The sequence below is a fragment of the Pteropus medius genome, unplaced genomic scaffold (genome assembly GCF_902729225.1).
Source record: "Pteropus medius unplaced genomic scaffold, Ma_sr-lr_union100, whole genome shotgun sequence".
In the NCBI taxonomy this organism is placed as follows: domain Eukaryota; kingdom Metazoa; phylum Chordata; class Mammalia; order Chiroptera; family Pteropodidae; genus Pteropus; species Pteropus medius.
In genome coordinates, this window is record NW_024340696.1 from 26,966,726 (window position 1) to 26,993,755 (window position 27,030).

The 27,030-nt window shown below is 34.2% G+C and overlaps 1 protein-coding gene across 5 annotated transcripts in view; it reads left to right on the forward strand.

Moving 5' to 3' along the window:
• AFG1L (AFG1 like ATPase) overlaps window positions 1–27,030 on the forward strand; it is a 169,864-nt gene that overhangs the window by 127,668 nt on the left and 15,166 nt on the right. For all 5 annotated transcript variants that reach the window (XR_005654315.1, XM_039869898.1, XM_039869910.1 and 2 more), the window contains 2 exons: window positions 11,740–11,810; window positions 12,067–12,167. Coding sequence is in view for 4 of the 5 variants with exons in the window: in XM_039869898.1 (XP_039725832.1) it covers window positions 11,740–11,810; window positions 12,067–12,167 (172 nt within the window). In the remaining variant the exon portion in view is untranslated. The remainder of the gene's footprint in view (window positions 1–11,739; window positions 11,811–12,066; window positions 12,168–27,030) is intronic.

Below are 27,030 nucleotides of genomic sequence, written 5' to 3' on the forward strand. Positions count from 1 at the left end.
AAAAGATATCAGTCAGTAGTTTTCTTCTGATGTTTTTGTCAAGTAATACAGGCCTGGTAGAATGTGTTGGGAAGTTTTCTGTCCTCTAGAGTTTCTTTTTCTTCTTGAGTCAATTTCAGTAATTTCTGTCTTTCTAGGAATTTGTCCATTTCGTTTAGGTTATCTAATTTGTTGGTATACATTTGCTAATAGTTTCCTCTTATATTACTTTTTCTTTCTATAAGATCAGTAGTAATGTCTTCTTTTTCATTTCTGATTTTGGTAATTTAGTCTTCTCTTTTTTCTTGGTCCGTCTAGCTAATGGTTTATTAATTTTGTTCACCTTTTCAAAGAACCAACATTTGGTTTTGTTGATTTGCTATATTTTTCTATTCTATATTTCATTAATTTCCACTTTAATCCTTATTATTTTCTTCCTTCCACTTGTTTTAGGTTTAGTTTTCTTTGTCCAGAATCTTACAGTAGAAGGTTAAGTTGTTGGTTTGAGATTTTTCTTCTTTTTTAATGAAGGCATTTATAGCTATAAATTTCTCTGTAAGCACTACTTTAGCTGCATCCCATAAGTTTTGGTATGTTGTGTCTTCATTTTCATTGTCTCAAAGTATTTTCTAATTTCTCTTTTGTTTTATTTATTTATTTATTTATTTATTTATTTATTTATTTATCTCATTGGTTCTTTAGGAGTGTGCTATTTAATTCCATATAAGTGAATGATTTTAACGTAACATTTTAATTCTTTTAATAACTTTCTCTCTCTCCCCCTCTCTCTCCCACCATACATACACACACATTTTTTTTTTTTAGTGAAGAAGTATTTATAAGAAGTATAAAGTTTCATTCAAACTGAAATGTCTCAAATTCAAAAAGAAACATTGTGTGTTGCTGTCTGTTTTGGTAATTCAGAGGTCAGTAATCATAATGAATCTGTTCTATAAGGCCACCTATAGGAAAAACGTGGGAAACTATAGTTGGGAACAAATATTGGTTCTCAAAAGGAGATGCACAGTAGTATCTTTCTTATAAGAATGCTTGTTGATATTTTATGAATGAGCAAGGCTCTGTGACATTACAAACTTATAACTTTTACTAAAAAAAAAACCCCACAGCTTTCTACTTTACATCATGTAGGGCATAGTCAGCTAGGCTGTTTATTTTGTCTGTTAAAATCACAAAAATGTCCTATTTGACATAATTTAGACACACATTTAATTATTTATTAATCTTGTGTTAACTCAAGGACTACTAAATTAAAATTAATTTCAAGGGTTTGAAACTCTTTGAAACATTACCTAAAAAGTGGTACATCAGCAAAAGAAATTCATCTTGCGTATACTTTGACATCAGATTTCATCAGTCAACTCAGCACACCTTTTATCTTCTATTCCTTTATCGAAGTGTAATTTGACAATAGCATATCAGTGTGTTTGTTTTTCAGCAGGCCAGACAGGGCCAGAATAGAGCTGGCCCACCATTTCTAGCTAAACACATTGACGAAGTATTCAATTGTATGGCTGTACTCTTCTAGTAAAGTGTAAATAAGTGATATACCCAATATGTACATGTCAGGAGATAATATGTATACTTTATACATATAAAAGTACAGAATAAAGTTTTTAGATTTCTTTAGAACTCTTATCGTCTTGTTATTTCATCTTCAAATAGATCACATTTATAACTAAAGGTACAATCTTCAGCATTAGAAAAGCTAATCTGGCAAAAGTCCTAGGTTTTTAGTTACTTGCTGTGAACGTTTTTTTATCTATTAAAATGCCTGGCTTCTCTTTCTCAGATGGATGTGACCATCTTCTTCTCCTGAAGAGGAGTTAGAGCTTCATACTCTTTAGCTTCTTTTTCATTTTTATTTATTTTTTAAAAAAAATCTTTACTATATAAAGCCTTTCTGAAATTTTATGAAAAAGAAATAATTTTGGATCTACCAACTTGCAATTCTATATGTTACATCACTGATTTATTTGGGCGGAAATGCAATATATAAATTGATAGAAATTTTATATGGAGTTGGGGCTGAGAAGGAGGAGTGAAGGCCTGGAATTTGAGAGCAAAACGTGCTAAGTCCCACTTTCTGTATTATACACAGATCAAGATTAATGGAACCAGGTAAGTTACTCGCCAGGTGATTGAGAAGGGTGGGAAATTTAGAAACTGAAATGGATCTCTGAGCAGTCAATTAAGCCTTTGAGTGATTGAGAGGAAGATAAATACTAGGACAAAATCCATCCTAAAACTGATTCCGTTATGTAAAACAAGCCTACAGGATTTGAAATGCAACCAAGTCTGTTTTATGTTAAGGCAAGTATAAACCAACTTAGTCTTGGACCTGCCTCCAGCCCCACATTACGTTTGGTATGAGCACAAAGAGCTGTACAGCCTGAATGCACAAGGAATCAGTAGAGTGAGAAGGCTCACTGCCAGGGATATTTGGCACAAGAACTCTAAGAGGAAGGGGAAATTTCTCCCTCGTTGAATCAACTTTGGCTCTCTGGAATAGAGAACATGGAGAGAGAGGGAACAAGGAAAGCCAACCCTATTCTGCTTGTTGATACCTTAACAAGCTGTTGATTTTTAAAAGGGGATGAAGGGGCAAAGTGTGGTTAGCATTCTGTTCCCCTGAGTCAACTATAATGAGGTAGGAGGTTCTTGAAGAAATTAATTTCCATTTATATTCATGTGTGACCCTCTTCTAGAAACCTCCACTTGTTTGGGAATTTTTGTTGAGAATTTAAAATGATCCAGGAATAATAAGTCTTTTTTTGACAGTCTATTTCTTGAGACTAAGTTTTACATTTTATGTTGAATGCCTGATTTCAGCTTTAGAAATTTTCTAAAAATAAGAATGACTGGTTACTTTCCTCTCTGTTTACTAATTTAATATGGAAAAATAAATCATGATTCTTATTCTTCCAAAGCAATCAGGCTTTTAATCCAAGATACTGTACCCACAGGATTCCTGTACGAGTTGATGCCAAATTTCCTGGCAATGAAATGCTGGTTGAGTCCAGGGCTTTTCTGACTTAAAGACACAGTGGTGCTACTCAACAGAAAATAGAAACCTGCCCCTCCACTGTAATTTCTGAGCTTAACAAAAGGTGATGGGAGCAATGAAATGGGTGGATTTTATCAGGGCATTATAGATAAAAGAAAAAGAATTTGTGTTCTGTTTGAGCCCCTGACACCCCAACACTCCAAGAAAAAAAAAAAAAGTATTTGAAAAGTGTGACTGCTTTTCCTTCAGAAATGACTTTAATTCTCTTCCTGTGGTCAACTTCTGATAACCTGTAGGCAGATTTTCTGTTTTGCATCTTATCTGCACAAAGGACAACTGTACAGTAGCATCCCCCTGATAGAGCAATTAAAGGAAATCAAGTTCTTTATCCCTACTCAGTTGTAAGAGCTTATGTTTCTGTCTCCCTGCATGAAAAGAAAAGGGATACAATTCATAACATCTGAGCTTGATGCCTATGTTTTCTCCTGGTCATTTTGATGTTACCCAAGTCACCCCTCCTTAAGATATGCCTCTTTGTGGTTAAAATGAAACTGCACAAAGCTGAACAGAACATTTCCTTCCATGCTTTGTGACACGATATTCTTGTAGCCTTAAAAGAAAACTGAATTTGTCTCCCTTTTACACTGAAAAAGTTACATTCAATTTAATGTCATCTTTGGTATGTAGCTTTCCATGCACATGCCATTCCTCCCTCAAATTTTATTGGTTAGGCTGAGATATTTTTAAGTTATGTTTGTAATTTGAGTCTAATTTGAATCACTATTTGTATTTTTTAATAATTTACATCTTTGTGTATTTTTTTGTACATTTATTTTCTGGATACGCATATTGCTGACCTTAGGTTTTACAAATCCCAAACAGTTGATTTTTTTAAGTCTCATGCTCTACCAACTGAGCTAGTTGGGCGCCAAATATTTGTGTGTGTGCGTTTGTTTGTTTTTATTTTTTTTTTAAACTAGCTACCTCTGGTTCTTCTTTAGAGCTTCACAGGCATGGTTGTATTTCTGAGTATAGATTTTTAGTGTAAGGTAATGTTGCTGTATTTCTTAAATAGTTTCACTGGAAAAGCGACAAGAGGATCATAGACTCATGGCTGTTAACTCCAGTTTTCTCTATTATTAATACCATTTTTTTTTCCTATTTTGAAGTAAAACATTTCTCTGGCTGAAATTTTTACAATAAAGTTGTATTCTTGAAATTTCCTACTTAAGAAAGTCAGGAGATCTTAAGAGTTTTAAGGAGGGATTTTAAAATTTCATGTACATCATAATGATGTATTACTAAGAAAAGCCTTCTGGATTAACTGTTGCATTAATTAAATTATATATATATTTTTGTGCCCTGCCCACTTCCAAAACAATTTGAAGCAACTTACATTAAAATCATTTATAATGCACCCACCATAATCACTAAAGTGGAAGAGATAGAAAATACCAAGTGTTGGCAAGGGTGTGAAACAAGTGGAACTTTTTGTACACTGCAGGTGAGAGAGTCCACTGCTACAGCCACTGTAGAAAACAGTTGGCAGCAGCATCCGCTAAGCTGAACATAGTTCTACCCTATGAGCAGAAATCCTACTCCGAGTTCTCTACCCAACAGACATGTATATGTAAGTTTACCAAAGACATGTAGTTGTAGCACTATTCATAGAAACCCCAAACTGCAAACTATACACATGCTCATTGTTAAGGACTGAATTGTATCCCCTTAAAATTTATAGGTGAAGCCTTAACCCCCAATGTGTCTGTATTTGGCAATAGGGCCTTTAAGGAGGTAATAGTGAGTAAACAAAGCCAGATTCATATTAACTTAGGAAATGAGCTTATATGAAGCAATATGTACTCCACCACCCAACCTGAAAGTGATTTAGAAATGGAATATTACTCAGCCATAAGAAAAGATTAAATACTACCATTTGCGACAATGCAGATGGACCTTGAGATAATCATGCTAGGCGAAATAAGCCAGACAGAAAAAGTCGAAAATCACATGATATCACTTATATGTGGGATATAAACCTAAAAGCAACAGGTGAACAGGACAAACAAACAGAGACTCATGGACGTGGACAATAGACTAGTGGTTACCAGAGGGTAGAGGGGATGGGGCAGGAGGAGGTAGATGGGATAAAAGGGGTCAAATATGTGGTGACAGAAAGAAATCTAACTATGAGTGGTGAACACACAGTGTATATATATATATATATGCCTTACTGTTAAAATGTTCAGCTGAAACTTACCAGACTTTGTTAACCAATGTCACCATAAAAAATAATTAATTAAAAAAAAAGTGATTTAGTACACATTCTAATGATTTGATCAATGTCAGTGCAAAATGATATTTTCCTATGTCTGGAATGTTTGTCAACCAGTTAAGACAGGACTATTAGATAAGGTTACTAATGCATGTATTAAAAAAAAAAACCTTTAACTTAAAAAATGATAGCATTTACATATTAAATATTTGAGATATTTAAATTTTAAAATAATTTTATTTTGCGTTTATTTTGCATCAATGTTTTCTTCTTTTTTCTACTATCAAAAGTCTATCAGGTAGAGACCATTTTTACATGTTATTAAAATATATAATTTTGTCATATATTGGTTTATAATAGTGATAAGCCATGAATTTATTGTTATACTGTTATTTTACAGAAATCTGCTGAAACTTTTAGTATAACCCTATGATAGAAAAATGATTTGCTGTTTATTACTATGGACAGTCATTATTATTTGAAAAGAAGAAAAAGCATTGAGATAAATACAAAATAATTTAGGATTTCAGGAATTTTCAAGGTTAATACCTTTTGGGAGTTTGGAAATACGTTTTCTGGGATTCCCTTGATTTTCCAGCTGCGTGGCTACCCCCAGCACTCCTCTGGTTCTTCATGCCAGAAGGACTGCAGGTTTTCTGTTTGAGTTTTAGTTGTCATGACCAGTGCTGACTTTATTGTCTTCAATGTGAAAGCTGTAAAAATGGTTAACTCAGCTCTGTGTATCTCCCTTCTCCCAAATATCAACCCCCTCCAGATTCCTCCTGCTTCTGTTCACTGTTTTGTATTTCGTACAGAGTTCATAGCTGCTGTCAGCAAGAGGGCAGTTGGGGCAGAGCTTACCTAGTCCTACTAGAAGCAGAACTTTTCTCCGTGTTCTGATAGAGCACACCCACTAGTATCTTTCTGAGAAGATTACATGGGGACTTTATTTTTTGAGGGCTTCTCTCAAAATGACTTTATTTTGCTTGATTAATAGTGTCAGCATGGATAGCTTGACAATAATGTACCTTGAGAAAATTTTAGACACTATACCATTATCTTCAAGTTTCCGTTATTGCTGTTGCAAAGTTTGATGTGAATGAATCTTAACCTTTTATATTTGACCTCTTTTTTCCTCTTTATGTTTTTAGGATATTCTTTCTTTATTCTTTATTTCTTGATATTTCATGATACTGTATCTTGGAATGGAGCTCCCCCCCATTCTATTTTAAATTAAATTTATTGAGGTGACGTTGGTTATTAAAATTATATTGGTTTCAAGTGTAAAAGTCAATAATATACTATGTGTATATTACATTATATATTCACCACCCAAAGTTAGATTTCTTTCTGTCACCATATATTTCATTCCCTTTACCCTATCCACCTCCTCCCTCCCCCACTTCCCTCTGGTAACCACTAAACCATTGTCCGTGCCCATGACTTGTTTGCATGTTGCTTTCAGTCTTATATCCCACATATACATAAAATCATGTGGTTCTCAGCTTTTTCTGTTTGACGTATTTTGCTTAGCATGATAATCTCGAGATCCATCCATGTTGTTGCAAATGGCAGTATTTCATCTTTTCTTATGGCTGAGTAATATTCCATTGTATGTATGTACCACAGCTTCTTTATCCAGTCATCTGTCAAAGGACACGTCAGTTGTTTCCATGTCTTGGCCACCATGAATAATGCTGCTATGACATCAGGGTGGGTACTGGGTGTTCACACTCTTTTAACTTAGAATATCATGTCTTTCAGTTCTAGGAAACTTAATTTTATTTTTTCTTTGATTCTTTCCTTTTTTTTTTTTTGGTCCTCTCTAGTCTTTGGAACTCCTTCTGGTTAGATGTTGAACCTTCTGGATTGATCTTCTAATTCTTTGATTTTCTCTTCTATTTTTCATCTTTTTGTCATTTTGCTATATTTTCTGAAAGATTACTTCAACTTTTTCTCTCAATTCCTTTCCTAAATTTTTTACTTAGCAGTCATTTTTAGAGCTTTTTCTTATGCACTAATTGTTCTTTTAGTTTACAGTATCCTTTGCTTTATGGATGAAATATCCTCTTCTCTCTAGGTATATTAGAGCATAGTTTTCTCCTTCTGGTCTCTATTTTTTCTTTGCTTCCTCTAAGATCTTTTCTTCCATTAATTTTATTCTTTATCTTTTATCCTAGAGACTTAAAGGCCTATAAATACTTGGTTGTCCACTCACACTTAAGAATGAGGCATTTAAAAGCTGGTTGGAAGTTCTGTGTGCATAGGTAGGGTTTTATTGATTGGTGAGCATCACTGGAGGGTGATAAGGTACCAGGTCAGTTTACATCGAAGAACCTCCAAATGTCAGTATCTACACACCTTTCTTTTTTATTCAGTTTCTTCCAGTATTTCTGTCTACTTCCTAGGATAGAAGTTTGGCTGGTAGGGTTCTGTATGCTGAAGAGTGTTGGTTTCACTGTTTAATGTCTAGGTTTTCAGTATGTTATCTCTCTCCCTTTCTTCATTGTTAAAATTGTCCCAGATGACAAACTCATCATTTTCAGCTAGAGTGGAGAAGGTGCAGGAATCTGGATGTCCAAGTAAAGGGAGAGAATCTAAGGAACTGCCTTTGTCTTATTTTCAAACACTTTTCATCCTGACCCCTCATCTGTATCATCAAGTTTATGTAGTAGTGCCAAAACTTTGGAAGGTTTTTGGTGAGAACTGGTTTGCTTTGTTGTGGCTTAGCACCCCACCTTCCATGTTATGATTTCTCAACCTGCTAAAGTTCTGCTCATCCAAAGCCAGTCTTTTCTTCTTTCAGCCTCCCCTAATTTTTCTAAGTGATTCTCTTAGGTAACCAGTCCCCTGATCACTCACTTTTGGGGAGGGTAAATCAACCTCTTCTTTTCTAAGGGGAAGGAAGGGAAAATGCTCTTATCACAAATACTAGACACAACCGCCAGTGTCTCCTGATCCCCTTTCTCCTCCTAATGTGATGTAAGGAAGGAGAAGGAGCATTTGGAGTAGGTCTGGTTTTCCTCTTCATTTAACCATTGGGACAGGAGTCTGGATCCTGTTATTGGTGGCTCATTGATGGTGTTCTTTAGAATTTGAGGTTATTTAGTTCTTATAACCATCAACTTTGGACCTTAATTGCAATTCAGGACAAGAGGGAAAAGTTGCACTCAAAAAGTCCATTGTATGGTTGTATACAAATCTACTTGACCAAATTCCCCATTGTGGGACATTTAGATTCTTTAAAAAAATTTTTCGATGTTAGCAGTGTCACAGTGAACATCTTTGTTAATCATTATTGTTTCCATAGGTGAAATTCCTGTGAGTGGAATAGCTGGGTGATGTGATATGCATGTTTTTAATACTTTTATTACATATTATCCGTTTGTCCTGAAATCTTGTACCAGTTTTGCATTCCTCCCAGCAGTGCCTCTTTTTCTCTATACTTACACTTGCTCTGAGTACTTTATCTTTTCCCTTAGCCAGTTTGGATAAAAGACTGTCATCTCATGGTTTTATTTTGCATTTGTTATTACTAGTAAGAATGGACAATTTTACATATGCTTCTTGCCCATTGAGTTATTTTTTTAATGCAGTTTGCCTGTTCAAGTCCTTTGACAGTTTTTCTACTGGGGTATTCAATTTTTTTATCTGTTGGAGTTTTTTTATTTTTTATTTTTTTTAATGCATTGATAATATTGTCTGCCACAAATGTTGCCACTATGTTTTCTGGTTTGATATACATATATTGTTTTATTTATAATATTTCCTGTGATACAGAAAATTTTAATTTTTATTCAGATCTTAAATAAGTGACTTAACTCTCTGAATCTCAGTTTTCTCTTCTGTAAAAATGGTATAATACAGACTGCATGGTGAAGTGAGGGTGGTATCAGTAAATTAACTGTTACATACTAGTTGCTCACCAAATGATAGCTTTAGTTATTCCCTGTGTGATACATTAAAATAGTTAAGAATCATCCAAAATTTTTACTAGAATTACAAACATACTCAAAGATGTTTAAACCAGATACGAATCTGGATGGTAAGTAAAACTGAATCTTTTAGGCTAATTTAGATAGGTAAGTTTTCATTTTTCTTTTCATATTTCTAATTCTCAGATAAACTCTGATGACTCCTCTTAAGTAAGGAAATCTGAAGTCTGAGTGGAATGTGGGAAGACTAGTGTTATCCTTTAAGTCATTCGTTAAAGGATTATGAATATATTCCTTTCTGATAAGGATTCCTGTCATAGCATCTTTATTTATTTCATGTCAGTATAGATGCATCTCATAAAACCAAAACACACACTAGCCCCTTTTAAGACAATATGAAGATAAGGTTCCTGTCCCCCAGCAAGTTAGTAGAACTTGCTCCTTGAGGTCAAATGCAGGTTGGCTTAGATGAATAAGTGTCTTCAATTGTAAATTATATAAACTGCTTTTATGAATATTTACTTTTAGACCACTTAACACCAATAAGATTTTTTATTTTGCACGTTGTAACTTTTGAGTAAGTTTTTATGATCATATAATAGAATTCTTATGTAAGATACTGTTATAATAAAAATAATTGTGTACTTTCAAATATAATGTCATCATAAATAAAATCACGTATAGTAGTTTCATAGATGATGTAGAAGATGTGGCCTGACTAAAGTCTAGTGAGCCACATTTTAATATTATAGTATATTAGAGTGCAGAGTAAAAAAGAAATTACCATTGAGGAAGTTTGTAAGCAATTGTTGGTTCATCAGATATACTTTTAGAAATGTAACTGTCTTCTGTCATGGTAATTTTTCAGAATTCAGTTCTCCCCCTATATTGGGTAACATGCTTGTCCTAAGAAGAAGTTAACTTTGTGAAAGCTAGCAGATGTCCTGGGTGGCTGGCATCGCTCTCTCCTTTCTATATCTCTTAAAAAGTAGCTCACTTCTCCAGCAGTTGTGCAGGTGTGCACTGCATTGCAAGGTAGAGGTTGACAAAGCCATCTAAACATACGTGTGTTTGGCATGGCATCGACATTTACATTGTTGGCTTGTGTGATTTCTTTCTACCTTTAAAATAGTTTTTTGTCTCTATAATTCTCTTTCTGTAGCATCATTTTATTATCTTAATATGGCTCTCTATTCAAATGTGCAAGGCTTTATATAAGTCAAATAGCATTTCCCCTGCAATGTTATTTTTTTTTGTTTTTAAATTCATTTATTCCTTATTTCCAAAAATTGTTTAAAATAATGTTTTTAAGGTCCTTTGAGGTGGAGTTGTTATTACTTGGAATATGACAATTCCAAACCCTTCATAATGACTGTGCGCTTTGTTGCATTTTAAAGGCATTTTCTGTAGGACAGTTGAAGAATTAAGTGTTTGTGTGTTGAATGCTTACTATCCGATAATTATCTCAAGGGGGAAATTAGTTTGGCTTAGTTTAAACTTAATCTAAAAAGAAAATAATTTGTCATATTAGTTTTCAATAAGACTTCATTAAGATATATGTCCAGAATAGAGTTTAATTGCTTCCACACCTAGATAAGAGTGAGTGTCAAAATTAAGCATATTGACGGGTCATCCTGTATAAGTTTGTATGTAGTTTACATAAACTTACATTTTCACTTGCAGTTTTTTTTTTAACAGCATTTATTTCTTCTGCCAGTTTATTTTATTTTGTTGACTGTTAATTTATCAACCCCTCTTTAAAAAAAAAAGGTGAGAGAAAAAAAGGGCATAGTATTATCACATTTATATATGTGGATTCCCTAAACCATATGGTGATTTCTAATTAGAATACAAAAGATTCTTTGATGAGACTAACTTCATAGTAGCTGCAATGGTGGGCATCATAGAGGGAGAGTTTTCTTGAATTTCCAGCAGGGACACTTTTGAGAGAAACTGTGTGGTTTATAATTGTCCTTATACTCAAAGTCTGATAAAGTTATTGATGTGTAGACCAAGTTGATATTTTGAAGCTGGTAATTTAATTCTGCGTGTTTGATGCTTTTAGTCAGTGGCTTGACTAGAATTTTTTAAAAAAATAGCAGCTTCAATATTTAATTTCACATGTACCCTCTCAGTAGAGATTTCAAAGGATACTTTGCTGGATGCTTGACTGCCTTGTCTATTTGCTCTTGTTTTGCATGCAAGAGAGAGCCAGAAGCCTTTCTTCTCATTGTGTACACATAGTATTTGTGGATTTACTCTGCCTGTATCCTCTCATTACTGGAAACAGCCAGAAGCACAGAAGTCTTTCAGTGTATGCAAATAAGGCAGAATCATCTACCTGAGAGTTAATATTCTCTGCTTTTAAGTGTATTCTAAATCTAATGTTTGTATTTAGAGCATAACATCCTGTTCTCTCTCTTTTTTTTTTTTTTATGGGCAAAAAGCTAAGCAGGCTCTGGCAGCTGTTTGATGTTGGCTTCAAGTGTTATTAATTTCATATTCTATTATTCTTTTCACTGTAGCACAAGTGAAGCTGATGTGGAGGCTGTCATGGATAAGTTGTTTGATGAGCTGGCTCAGAAACAAAATGATTGTACGTAAGTTAATTTCTCTTGAAAGAGAATACATTTAGAACACAATGCCCAATCTCCACTGACCAATTAATAAGTTCCATTGCTGTATATGGGTTGATGCCACGCTCAAGTGGCAGTCATTGTATCAGCATTTTGTCTAATTTATGTGTTGAATCATGTGCTATTATTCATCAAGCTATGCATTTCCTATCTGTAAGAGATGAATTTTATAGTAATTATCCAGACAAGATTGAGTCTTTGTTCATGTTCCCATAGTAACTAGACCAAGGATTCTAAAAGTGCAAGGCAGAGAGCTGCGGCTGAATAAAGCCTGTGGAACCATTGCCGACTGCACATTTGAAGAGCTGTGTGAGAGAGTAAGTATCCAGACGCGTCCAGACTCATTGGCCTTTTCACGTGTTAAAATACTTCACATTTTCCTTTCTACCTGTTTCAGATTTTAAAATACTATTCACAGAGTCAGAACTGATTTAAAAGTCTCATTAAGGGAAATACTCATCTGTATATGCCATGTGCTTTTTATAGATATTGGCACAAAATTTGCACTTAGAAGGAAGGACTCAAAAGCAAAATTAGAAATACCGAGAGAATTGTCAACTGTTGCTGGAAGCAAAACTAAAATTAATTTTAGGAGTATTTTGTAAAAGCCAAACACAAGAAAATTATTATTATTATCGTTTTAAATTGAGGTGTGGTTAGTATGTGGAGAAAGGAAGATGACGTAATGTTACCATGATCCAAGGAAGTATGACATGAAAGAATATCCATTTCTTGTTCTTATTGCCCATCTACTATTGCCATAATATCTGACCTGTTTGGGCCAGGGTCAAAGAAAGTGAATTTCTGTAATGATGACATCTGTATTATATAATAATGTATTCAACAGAGAAAAAAAGTGTATATACACACATTCATATGAATGAGAAAGACCTTGATTGCAGATTCATTATAAATTTGAATTCTGTCTTTTAAAAGCTCTGGAATTCTCAGTCCTCAGTGGATGTTCAATATATGTATTGACTATTAATCTTGAGAAAAACAAATTCCAATTACATATAACTTTAAGCTTAATATCTCAATTGTAATGTATAAGTTATCATTCCAACTGGTCTCTGATTTATCTTGACTTTTAGGTAACTAAAAAAAAAGAATTGTTTTTCAGCAAGGGGGGAGAGAAAGTCTTTATTTATGCTTGCCAGCCATTTTATGAGTACTTTTCTGAAAAGCTAATGACTAAATTACATCTAACCAATGTAAATTTGTAATTTTTAAACCAGAGAGATGAATCTAATCTACACTTTTTATTACATAAATAAAGCACTTCAAAACCAATAAGGTATAAGTCCAAGTAGGATCCTCTGAAAGTGATAATGTCAAATCACTGTTAGTGAAAGCCATTCTGCGTGACGTGGGCCCTTCACACCTCGACTGGATCAATCTTATCAAGATTCTAGTAACCTAATATCTTCAGGTGAATTCCTATTAAGGCTTCCATTTAAGTTTTATGTACTTTGCCAGAGAAATAAGCTTCTTCCTTCCACAGAAGGAGACCTAGTGGGAAAGGGGAAAGATAGACCTGTTGTATCTTGGAGTACTAAGGCAAAGATGGTCTCTTGGGGCAGGTACTGAGTAGATAAAAATATTTATCTATATTTTTAATGTTTTCATTACTTCAGGAGACTTCGTACCAGGAAAAGGCCATGAATGAGGGACCAAAATCTTCATAGTCTACTGTCTAGGGATAGTGGGGAAGAACATTGATTGGGACTTTATCATGAAAAATAGAAGTAACACATAAAAATAAATAATCTTTATCTTATTTGACAAAAATATGAATTATAATTGCAACTATGAACTAGAATAATAATTCCTAGAATAATAATGGTCAAATTACTATTTATTTTTGGCATAGCTTTCTTGACAAAATTTTAGGTTAGTAAATTACTGCACCCCACACTTCATGAGTTGGTTGTTCGATTGCACAGAAAATCATTTTTACAAAAATATTTAAAGATTTCATCAGTTTTTTCAAAATCTTTTAATTCATGAATGTTTCAATTACTTTAAAAAATTTTTATGGTATCATTATCCTTGTTGATTTTTTTCTCCTCTTCAAGTTGATGAGATCCTCATTTGTCAGTGGCTTTGCATGGATAGGTTTACTTTTTATTTGCATTGTAATTGTGGGACGTTTACCACATCAGACAAGCACTGAATGACTGAAAAAAGACATTGACATGATGTGTGGGGTTAGATACTAGTATTAAGCTGTGAGGGATGTTTGAGGAAGGGCTACACTTTTAAGTGGTCAGTCTACTTTCTTGTAAAGAAATTGTAATTTCTTTACAACCAGCAATACAGATATTGAATACTTGCATGAAGAGGACTCTTAAAATCATTCAGCTTCATATGTAACTAAAACAATTAATTATAATGATCTTATTAGCCAGGCTAAGTAGTAGCCAAAAACTACTTAGTAAAGAAAACACATCTAACCCAAAGTAAAGAAGCGGTGATCTGATGTGTCTGGGACGGTCCTATTCGAGTTTTCTGGGAGGCTCCTGAAGCCTGAGGTTCATAACCACAACTCCTAACACCATCATGAAAAAAACAAATAAATAAAAACCTTTGGCAAAAAGTAGATGGGTTTATAGTCTGTAACGATTATTTTTGAGCCATGGCCTTTCCTAAGGAAAAATAATATATTTACAGACTTATATATTAGGTAGACATTTGTCAGTTAGTATCTTAACAGATACAAGAAGGTTTTAACTATAAACCCTTGATGTATGCCATAAGTAAACTAAAAAGGCCCAGGACATTCCTCACTTCTCATATCTCTCTCCCCTGCTGCTCCAAGCATGTTCCCTTAGATCTGGAATCCTGCAGGTTAACATTGAGCCTCTTGGTATCTCTGGGCTTCTGTCTTTGCAAATCTGCAATTTAACACTGTCATGCTCAGAGGAGCAATCCCAATTAGGAGACCCTATAGCTCCTGCATAATAATAATAGTGAACATTGCTACATATTAGGCATCATTTTAAGCACTTTTTATGTATTAACTCATTTTATACTTAAAATGGGTAGGCACTATTATTGTTTCCTTTTTATAGGTGGAAAAATTGAGGCACTGAGATCTTAAGTTACTTTTCCAAGATCACACAGCTAGTAAGTGGCAATCAGTTTCTGCACTCTTAATCACTGCACTATATCTGAAAATGTTTGGACAAGTTACATTCAGTTACATCAACTCTTTAACATAAATCTGGTCTTGCCATGAAATACATTCAGATACTTTGTGGATTCCCACATCTGACTAAGCTTTGAGCCTTTTCTGGAGCATGAAACAGACATCGTCCAGGCTGAGAGCCCCACATGTGTGGAGAACCTCAGTACAGAACTGTCTAACCCGTGTACCTTGGCATTGCCACTGGAAATGGGCACATCTCCTCAAGGCCATATATGGCCTATATCTCTAGGCTAGGGACCTCAAGCCTTGGGTAGCCTCATTGCCTTATTCTTTAATGAAAATATGATTGTTTTTTTTCTCCTTGCCATGTTATGAAAAAGGTGGGGAAACCCTGTTTTAGAGGACTGTGGGAAGGAAAAGGAGAATATGTCTGGGTGGTCTTTGTTCTTGTCACTTCCTCCATTTCAGAGTGGTGGTAAAGGAATGTGAAACAGATTCATCTCTGTGGACATGACATGAGCATTCCGGTTTCCATTTTTACCTGGACATAGTTGTTTGGCTTAATTCATGTGTAGTAGAGAAGTCAGAAATATGTTTACCTAAGTCAGTGGTTCTCAAAGTGTGGTTTTTAGACTTCTAGGCTTCCTGGAGGTCAAAACTCTCAATAACAATACTAAGACACTATTTACCTTTTTCACTGTGGCGACCTTTGCGATAATGGTACAAAAGCAATGATAGGTAAAACTGCTGGAGCCTTAGCTGAATCAAGGTGGTAGCACTAAAATATATTGTATTCTTCATTGCCCATGCAATCACCGTAAAAAACCAAAACCAAAACCCAAACCAAAAAATCCCCAATAGTATCACTCAAGAATGTCACTGAAGAAACAGTAAAAATGATTAATTTGGTTAAATCTCAACCCTTGAGAACATGTCTTTTTAATATTCTTTATGATGAAGGAAGTGCACATCTTTATGTGTAGATACTTGTGCTATATACCAAATACAGCAGTTATCTTGAGGAAAAGCACTTCTGCAATTGTGTGAGTCACTAGCTGAACTAGCTACTTTTTTCATGGAAGGCCATTTTACTTGAAAGAGTGACTGACAAACTATGGTTATTCAGGCTTGGCAGATATTTTCTTACAATATTTGACATTTTCTTTAAAATGAATGAAGTAAGACTCTCGTGTTAAGAAAAACAACTAAGAGTATTTGTTGCCAGTGATAAAATTTGAGCAAACAAGTGAAAATTAAAATTTTGGAAAACTTATTGCTCCCACCATGAACTTGACAGCTTCCTAATTTTCATACATTTCTTGATGAAATTGATGGTGATATTAATAAATGCAAAGTTTTGATTTCATATAATTAAACGTGTCAACACTGGGAAGATCTGCATAACTCATTGAACCAATATTTTCTAACAACCAGTGAATACTCTTACAAAATCATGCATGACAAAAGATCCATTTAAAGTACAAGAAAGGCTAATGGATTCTACTATAATAGAATTTTTAAAAGACACTGATATTGTTTCAGATTCTACATTGCAACTAACATTTTAAAAACTATTTTTGTCAAGTTTTTAATGATTTTAAAACAGTATTTTTTTAGAGCAGTTTTAGGTTTATAGAAAAATTCAGAAGATAATATAGAGAATTTCCACATACTCTCAAATTCAGTTTCCTATTACTGACATCTTACCTAATTATGGTTCATTTATTATAATTAATGAACCAATACTGATTTATTATTAACTTAAGTCCTTATTTCATTAAGATTTCCTTAGTTTTTGCCTAATGTCCTTTTTCTATTTCATGATCCCATCCAGAATACCGCATACCTTTAGTTGTTATGTCTTCTTAAGCTCCTCTTGGCAGTTTGTGACTTTGTCAGTTTGTAACAGTTTGTCAGACTTTGCTTGTTTATGATGACCTTGACAGTTTTGAGGAGTACTGGTCAGTTGTTTTGTAGAATGCCCTTCAGTTGGGACTTGTCTGATGTTTCTCATGATTAGACTGGAATTATGGGCTTTGGGGAGGAAGACCACAGAGGTCAAGCGCTATTTTCAAACATCGTATCAAGGGTACATGCTATCAACGTGACTCAACACTGTTGATGTTAACCTTGATCACACTTATCTGAAGTAGTGTTTGTCTGGTTTCTCCACTATAAAGTTACTCTTTTCCCCCTCTTTCCATAGTGTGTTCTTTGGAAGAAAGTTCTTGTTGAGTTTTCATGTAGCATCAAAGAAGAATATCCACAATTATCTGATAAGACTATTACAATACTTTTCCCTTTTCTAACTGCATGTCTGTGTGAAGCCAAATGTTCTAATATATTTCAAACAAAACAACATATTACAATAGATTGAATGTAGATGCAGATATGAGAATCCTTCTCCTATTGAGCCAGACATTAATGAGATTTGCAAAAAATGTAAAAAGACGTCATACTTCTTACTAAGTTATTTTCATTTTGTAAAATATAATTATTTTCATGAAAATGTTATTTGTCTTAATTTGATGGATTGGATGTAATGGTTTTATCGTTATTTTAAATAAGTTAATTAATAGTTTAATTTTTTTCAGTGTTAATTTCTAATACAGTAAATATTAGGAGAGATAACAAAAGCTCTTCTGTTCCTCAATAATTTTTAAGAGTGTAAGGGGATCCTGAACCACAAAGTTTGAGAACCATTTATGTTAGAGTTAACATCTATGGATCAAAAATGAAAGAACCCTATTCAAAAAAAGAAGCAAAAACAGAATTCTAAAGGCTTAATGAGTAAACTGACTATACCTAAATTTTCCTTATTGAGAAATATAATTTTTACACCTGCAGAAAATTGTTTCCTCAACTGATAACTGTGCTCACAAGTAACTATTTGCAAGAGTAGTTTGTTATTTATGTCGTAAAAATAATGACAGGTGGCCAGGTGTGCTTGTAAAAAGTCTGAGCAGAAAAATATATCAGTTGATGCATATGCATGGGTGTACACATTGTTCACTGTCAACTTTTTGTTCATTAGCTTTCTTCTTTGGTTCTTTGTATTTCAGGAAAGGAGATCCATCAACTACATGTTTTAGCTTTCATCTGTTTATTAATCTTGATTATATCATATTAGTCTAAATATTGTTGTACTTAAACTATACTATCAGTTTCTCTTGGGGAGTTGTTAAGAGATGTTTCCTTTTTCTTTCTCTGTTGTATGCTTGATTTCATTTCATGTATTTCAAATGAAAGCATTAGTTAGAAAGTACTTGTGTTTTGTGTCCTGTGCTCAGTATATTCTCAGTAAATGCTAAAAGATGAATAGCTTTTATCTCTGCTATTTGGCCAAGAGTCAAGGCTGATGGTGTTTTGAAGTCAACAGTGGTGATTAGCATCAGGGAATAAGGAAAGGCATTAATCACCAGAGCTGAGGTAGCCCTGAATTTTTTTGGTTCCTTTACCTTCTCAGCAGCAAAACCATTCTTATAGCATTGCTGATCTGTGGTACCCATTTTCCAGACATGCTGACCACTGGCAATACCATGTCAAAATAAGGCAAGCAGTCAGCTTGGATAAAGCATAGGGGAGTGGTAGGGCAGAAGTGAGAGCTTAATAGAGAATGGGTCAGATTCTTATAGGGAGGAATATGAACCCAGTGTCAAAAATGAGTCCTAAGTCTTTTTGTCCTCTTTCTTATCCTGCCCACATTCCTACTCAACTTCCAAGCTGAAGAGTCATGGTCTTAGTCTTGAAAGGCGCTTTGAAAGTCATCTTATTTAACAATTTTAAAGGTGCTTGTTTGATTTTTAAAATAACTTTAACACTGCTGGCTTTTCTACTGCTTACCTACCAACTGGTTCTTTTTTAAAAACAGAAAAATTTTTTCTATCAAGTAATTCTTTTATTCATTATTTTCAAGTTTTTGTTTTTCATCATAAAGTATATGATTTGATGTATTTCATAGTACCTTTCCCTTAGATTAGATCAGTTGACTAAAATTAGTATTTAGTATCTAATTAGAATATTAAATAAGATATACTCAGGTATATTATTACTTTGAGACATATATGACAAGAAAATGTTTGACGATTGTTAGCTTATACTATTTTTGTTTCTTAAAATAACTTGAAGATATTATTGAGTCAGGCAAAAGATTTTGAGAAAAAAACTAGAAATGAGCTACAACATCAAGAAATTATAGATTTCCATGTATTTTAGGGTCAAATTTTACTTAATGCTTTTATCTTTTATTGTTAACGAATGGAATATATGTTACATTGATTTAGTGATCAGTGCTTCCGTATCTGTCTGTCACTATGTTATAAAGAATGTAAAGGAAGTGTAAGAAGTTTCTTTCAAAGAGTTTACAATGTAGTAAAGGAAATAGCACGAACCAAATGCCAGAAAGTGTAATAGAGTGAAAAGAGGCCCAACTGAGTCAAGAAATATGAATTCTAATCCTTACTCAGATACTATGTAGCTGAGTGGCCTTAGGCAGGTCACTTCACCTCTCTGGGTCTAAGTACCTCATCTGTGAAATATATGATGTGATCAGCAAATTCCTGTCATTCCCTTTAGCTATAACAGTATTTGAAAGAGCTATGCTCATTAGTTTAGTACATATTATGAGTACATCAAGAATTAAAAATAAGGGTAGTAAAGATTGGCAAGATGCTGAAGAGACATGAGATTTAAGGAGGAAATCGATCTTGACCTTGAAAGGTGAGTAAAATTTAGATGAGCAGAGTGGAGGTATTTCAACCATGATCTGCATGTTTCAGGAAGAACAGAAGATACTTGCCTAATGAGAGCAGAGTGCATGTTGGAGAGAAAAGGGAAATAAGAATAAAAATCTCAGATAGATGCTCCATAAAAACCAGGCAGAGGAATATGGACCTTTTTACTGTGATCCACAGAGAGTCATTTTAGGTTTTGGGCAAGAACATGGTATATGAAGTAATGTTTTAGGAAGATTAATGGGGCAATACACACCAGGAAAGGTTGTGACTTTCACTAGCATGTTCCAGTGGGTCAGCAGATAATATCTCCTCTTGGAAATGCCCACCTTTCAGGAAGGAAACTTGATTAAATAAAGCAACATGCTATATATTTGTTACCTTTTAAGCAAGATAACAGAGAAAGCCCTACTCTTTTATATTTTATGGTACTTCTCCCTAATCATTCAACAGGTATTACTGAGAACTTAATGGCAGGCTGGCATGGTTCTAGGTGTTGTAGTGGGTACCAAGATGAATAAGAATCAGTCTCCACACTCACAGTCTTAATTTAGAGAAGAAAATGTGATCGGTAAGTACATAGATAATAAGGTATATTGTAATTAGCATTATAGAATATAAGAATATAATATATAATATATAGAATATAAGGCAGATTATAATTAACACTACAGAATCAGTATGACCAGATGCAAATAATCAAAGAGAACTAGGTCTTGAAGGCTGGAGTGCTGGAGATTCTGGTGGTGTGGGGGAAGTAGGAGAGAGTGTGTGGGGTGGCTGTTTGGTTGTTCCTAAGAATAAGGTATCATGATCTCTTCTTCCTCTGAGGCTTTATGTTTTTATGAAAAACTCAAGAGGTAGGAAATTACAGTATATTGAGAGAAGCAAAGACTCAGGAGGGTTCTACTTCCATTAATGACAGAGTAGCTCCTATTTGACCAACCCACCTATAGATCACAACTGTGACTCTGGACAAAATCTAAAAACTTTCTGGAAGGCACTGTTGAATAACCAAAAGCAAGGGAAAAGTGGAGGGCAGTCAACACTTGGAAGAAAAGATTGACCTTGATGAATTTCTCATTTTTATAGTATTTTCCCCACCGAGAGCAGTTCACAGTTAGCCTCATATGGGACATCTATCTCACTTGAAACCTGTACTATTACTGGCTTGAGGAGTCAGAGGGGAGTGACTATAGCAGCTGGAAAATAAGAGGAGAAATCACGAAAAGGAGAGAACCACAGAAGAAGAGCCCACCATTCTTAATAGAAACTCTGCCCAAATCTTGGGCTGACTTGTGCACTATGCATGCACAGTGAGGGCTTAAAAAACTGATGAGAGATTTCAGTTCCTGCCCATCACAGAGAAGAGAGAGTTTAAGGTTTGAGACTAGCCAAATTATTACCTGCTATAATAGCAACAACAAAAAATCAATATACTTTGGTAGAATATAAAAGTTCTCACGTTTCCACATAATATTATTTACAATATCCAGAATGCAATCCAAAATTCCTAGATTTATGCAGACACAGGAAAATCCAACCCTTAATTTTAAAGAAGAAAGGTAATCAACAGAAACTAATCATGAAATGATACAGAAGTTGAAATTAGAAGTAATGATTTTAAAATAGCTTTTATATCTATATTAAGAGTTTTAAAGGATAATATACTGATAACGTACAAACAAATAGGAAATCTTAGCAGAGAAATAAAAACTACAAAACAGAAGAACCAAATGGAAATTCTAAGACTAAAAGTTAAAAATTCTAGACCTAAAAATTTTAAAGTTCACTGTATGTACTTCATAACAGACTTCAGATGACAGGAGAGTCAGAGAACTTGAAGATAGAGCAATAGAAATTATGCAGTCTTAAAAAGAGAGAGAGAGAGAGAGAGAGAGAGAGAGAGAGAGAGAGAGAGAGAGAGAGACTGATTGATTAAAAGAAAAAACAAAAAGCCAAGTGACGTAAGAAACTCTATCAAAAGTCCACCTGGGGGTCCCAGGAGGAAAGGAGAAAGAGAATGAGACAGACTTTTTTTTAAAGAAATAATGACAATTTTTTTTCAAATTTAATAAAAGCTGTAAAATTTACAGATTTCAGTAGCCCAACAAACCCCTAGTAGACACAAAACAAATCACTCCTAGGCACATCGGTCAAAGTGCTGAAAACCAGACATAAAGAAAATTTCAAAGCAGCCAGGGTAACAACAATATGATTAATGAGACTAACTTCTCATCAGAAGCAATGGAGACCTGAAAACAGTGCAACCACAGTTTTAAAGCACTGAAAGGAAACCCCCTGAAAATCTAGAATTCTCTTTCCAGAGAATTTAAGAGTGATGTCTGGAACTTAAATTATATGTAGGAGGAAGGTGTGTGCTCATTCAGGATATATGGGTTGAAGTCAGTGCCAGGGGTCTGGTATATCAGGTGATGGAGTTTAGATTAGATCCTTCATTGGCTTAAAACTAACATCATTATTTTTTTTTTAACTGATTTGTATTGGATAGTCTGGCAAAGATCTAAAGATTGGCACTGTTGCTACCATATATAGAGCCTTTGTGTGCATTAGATGAAACTGCTCAAGATGGGCATGGAGCCTGAGTGAGCAAATTATGGAACAAGGGTGCCTCTTCCCCTGATGGGTGCTATTTCTCACTAGGGACCATGGCTTGGAAAACAGCATGAACTGGATTTCAGCTCCTAATTAACTCCTAAACCAGGTATACATGATGGATTGGAAAGAACAAGATGAGTATGAGAGAAATCTATAAGATTGGATATAGAAAGGTCTCAGGGCAAAGGACGAGCCACCAAAGGCAGAGGAATGGCAAGACCCTTAAGAGAAATACCTGAGGTACGAGAAGAGAGCTTACAAACAACCTAGGACTGAAGATTGGAAATCCAGGACTGGAGATATAGATCTGGCAGTCACTTATAGAGAGATGTGTTAGATTTGGAGTCTAAAGGAATCAATGAAATCACCTGAAATGACATCAAAAAAGGAAGAGATGAGGTGAGGTTGGAAAATCTTATCACAGGAATCAGTGGAAAGAGACAAAGCCAAGGTCCCAGTGTAGTTGAATCAAAGGTACAATAGAAACAATAAAAATTTCCCACCATTTTATTGAAGAATTCTTTAAATGGAAATAATTTACTAGATCGGTACATCTTGGGTTTTGGATGTTACCTTGTCTTAATAGGTGTGTCTATCAAGCTGCTGCTCTTGATAACCTCTTTCTGCTTTTCAGCCTTTACACATATGAAAAACTGTAAACTGTAAATTATTCACATTTACATAGAGAATTAGAAATTATCTTGTATACCCATTTTTTGTATTTTTTATTTAAGGTTTAAAGTGTATATAGCATGATGGTTTCATTTATATATATTGCGAAATGATCACAATAGGTTTATTTACATGCATCATCTTATATAAATACAACAAAAAGAAAAAAATTTTCTCCTTGTGATGAGAACTCTTAGGAGTTACTCTCTTAACTTTCCTATATGTCTAGCGGTATTAATTGTTATCATGTTGTAATTACATTCCCAGTACTTATTTATCTTATAGGTGGAAATTAATATATTTTGACTACCATCCTCTAATTCCCCCTCTCCAACCCCCTGCCTCTGGTAACCACAAATATGATCTCTTTTTCTATGAGTTTGGTGTTTTTTGTTTTTAAACTTCACATATAAGCGAGTTCCACAGTATTTGTCTTGCTATCTTACTTCACTCAGCATAGTACCTTCAAAGTTCATCCATGTGGTCACAGATGATGGAAGGATTTCCTTTTTTATGGCTGGATAATATTCTATTATATCTTATTTATCTATCTATATAGATATAGATATAGATATATCTCACAACTTCTTTATCCATTCATTCATCAGTGTACACTTAGGCTATTTCCATGTCTTGGCTGTTATAAATAATGTTGCATACCTTTTGATATTGTCATCTTTCCTGAACTTTCTGTATTTCCATCATATCCTAATATAAATCCAATTTGTTAAATAGTCACATCATTCTGGACCACTGCAGCCTTTGTAATACATTTCATAATCTCTCCCTTTACTGCTTTGTTAAAGCCAATGATGCTTCAGTCTCCTTCCTTCACACCAAATTCCATTCAAGTCCATGTTCATGAAATGGATTTTCTACTTCCCTACACTGGACAAATTCCCTCTTCATGGAAAATCTACCTTCTCTAAGAATTTCACTCTCTGCATTTAGTACTGTGCAACTGATGGATGCTCAGTGCGCACTTGTGAACTAATAAATTAATAAGAGGCGCTACTATTGAGTATCAAGTTCTTACTGACATTTTATTTCCTTGTTTCTTTTTTGCCTCCTTTTTATCTAAAGCAAACTAAGTAACAAAGTAAGCTTAAAAAGAAATAGAAAAAGAATAATTTTAGCATTTTAGTATTTATTTATACCTTACTTGATTCCAAAAAGTACTCTATATGTGTATATACACAAACGTATGCATATACAGACTCACAGATAGACACACAAATAGAATTAATTTTTTTAAATGAGGGTAAGTGGAAAATATAGAATAGTTAAGTAGAAAGACAGGAAAAGTTAGTGTACATAAATCCATGTCATAAACTTCTACAAAATCCTTAAAATTGAACAATTAAATCAACTCTCAGCCTCCTCTCAGCCAAAGCGGGGAAAAGATATTCCCCTCTTTAGATGATAGAAGCAAAGAACTTAATCAGAAGAAGTGATTTTTCTGACCATTGGGCCTTTCATAAAGGGACTTCCAAAAGGTGCCAGAAGACAGTTTTCTCAGCACTATCCCTGCTGCCAATGTAAGTTTGTATTGTACAAATTTTTATATACAAGTTAGTATAATGACAAAGTACAAACTAGTGCTTTCAAGGTCAAAAAAGTGCTTTACAAGTAAGCTTTCTCCTTATTATTTGGCTTGATCCAGAGATGTGGTTTTAAATATTTAGAAATTGGATAGACTCACATTCAGTCCTTTCATGAATATAGAATCTTTTAATAAAAGTTGAGCAGCAGATAATTCAAAGTCATCTTTTTGGCAAGAAGATGGAGTGAAGAATTCTGTTTGTCTCATTCAGTTCGGAGGGTTTGGCCCTTTGTTTATCTAGCAGCAGAGAGAGGCACTCGACCTTGCTGCAATTCACTTTTTAATATCTTTAGGATATGAATTAGCATTTTTCACCCAGTATTTCACCCATGACTTAGAAAGCAAAGAGTAGGAGGGAAAATAATAACTCTTTGATGTCCACTTATTTTCCAATTCCGATTAAGCTTTTCAAATATCTAAGAGGATTCCATTTGTCCCCTATAAACTCTCACAGGCAAAGCAAAACAAAAATAACAAAACTTCTGGACTTGTAAGACTTTAACATGTTCAAAAGTCATTATTCTCATATTTAAAGTAAGTTCTTTGCTATTCTAAAGTCTTTCTTTTTTTAGTGTTATAAATGTCACTTTTCATGCTGCTTAGCTCTGATTTCCAAAGATAATCAGATTGACCTTTCATTTCAAATGTACATGTAGGACCAGTAGCAAAGGATCTAGAACTTGTACCACGTGGGTAATCTTTAAAATTTCATATGGATGAATCTCAAAGCCAGACACATCTTTCAGTCTTTCCTCCCACAGATGTAGTAAATACTGCCCTCTACCGAGGAGATACTCAGGATCATGTTAATGACAATTGCTAGTCTCAGTTACTGGTTTTAGTGATTTTTGTAGAATCATGTTGTTACTAATTATTTCATCATGACCACATATAATCTTATTAACATCATCATATTCAAAGTGGAAAATAAAAAGGACGGAAACATATTTTAACCTTGGCCACATACATTTATTACTTTCTGTAATCTGTACAATGAGATATCACAATGTCTGAGGCATTTATAATAATGTTTAAATGTCCATTTGTTTTGAACTGGCTAAGAAAATCCCCTTCCCAATGGGAAACTAGAAGAGGATTGTTATTGCATTATTTTAATAAATTGACTTTGTTAAATAATTCTAACAACAGTTGGGCTATTTTTTCCCCCTGCCAATGTTTTTTTTTTCCTCCAGTTGTTGGATTGCTAATATCTAGATTAGTCATTTCAAAGAACTAGCTGTTCGTGCAGCTGAAATAAATTTCCCTCATTCTCCATTATTTTAAAGAGTCAATTACGTATGGTTAATTAACATTAGAGGATCACATTAAACTAAATACCTTTCAACCAAAAATTCCTTAAAGAAACTAACCAATGAAATAATTATACACATATATACATTTGTATATGGCATGTTTTTGAAAAATGTCATGCTGTCTGCATTCCTGGAGATGAAGAATATGTGTTCTCTTTGGCTGAATGCTCAGTATAATGCACTGTTCAGCTCACTTGTCTTGTTACCATTGCTCCAGAACCTGATTTGCTTAGGATTGGCTTGAAGCTAAACCGATTTTACCAAGGGAACCATGAGAAACTAAACCTAGCAATCCAAAGTGTCCCCATGGCTTCTTGTAACGTCTAAAGCCTAAATCTCTCACTACCTTAGTTCAGAAACTTTAGACACTGTGAAACTAGCAGGAAGGTCTAGCCAGGTGAGACTAAATTCCAGCAGGTGGTTAGCCAATAATTGTGCGAGAGGCTATGAAGGCCCGTTTTTCTGAGCCTTACAAACCACAGAAGCAGTCTTCTTTTTCATTGACTTTAGGCTGCTGTCTGACTAAACTTCACTCTATAATTAAATTGAAAACTTAGTCTAAATAAAGAAACTAGGCAGGACTTTCTGATTCCAGAAGTATTTGGAGTCTTTTCTGAGTGGTGGCCTCTGAACTATACTTATTCACTGTTTGTTATTGTTTCTGTTGGTATGGTTGAACCGAGTTTCTCTTATTTCCAAAAAGAGCAGTTCTTGACTCCCTTCAAATCTTAGATATTTATTAAATAATTGGATGCTCTATCCTAGGAAGATGGAACTAATTGTTTAACAAATTATAGTCTGGTTTACTCAATCCCAGGTGGCTAGTATAACCAATTCCACTAATTTTTACCATCTCATGGAGATTCTTTCGCAGTTTTTATCATTGCCTTGGAGTTGTATTAATGCTTACACTCAGTGATGCTTATTTATAATAATGATGATACTAATGATAATGATTTCCTAATTCTTCATATTCTTCTAATGTTGTGTTTTTAACCTATTTCATATTTTTCATTTTGGTTTTCTATGCCATAGGCTGTGAGTGAAATGTTTTTAATGCCAATTGTTGGGATGTTTCACTTCCTGAAT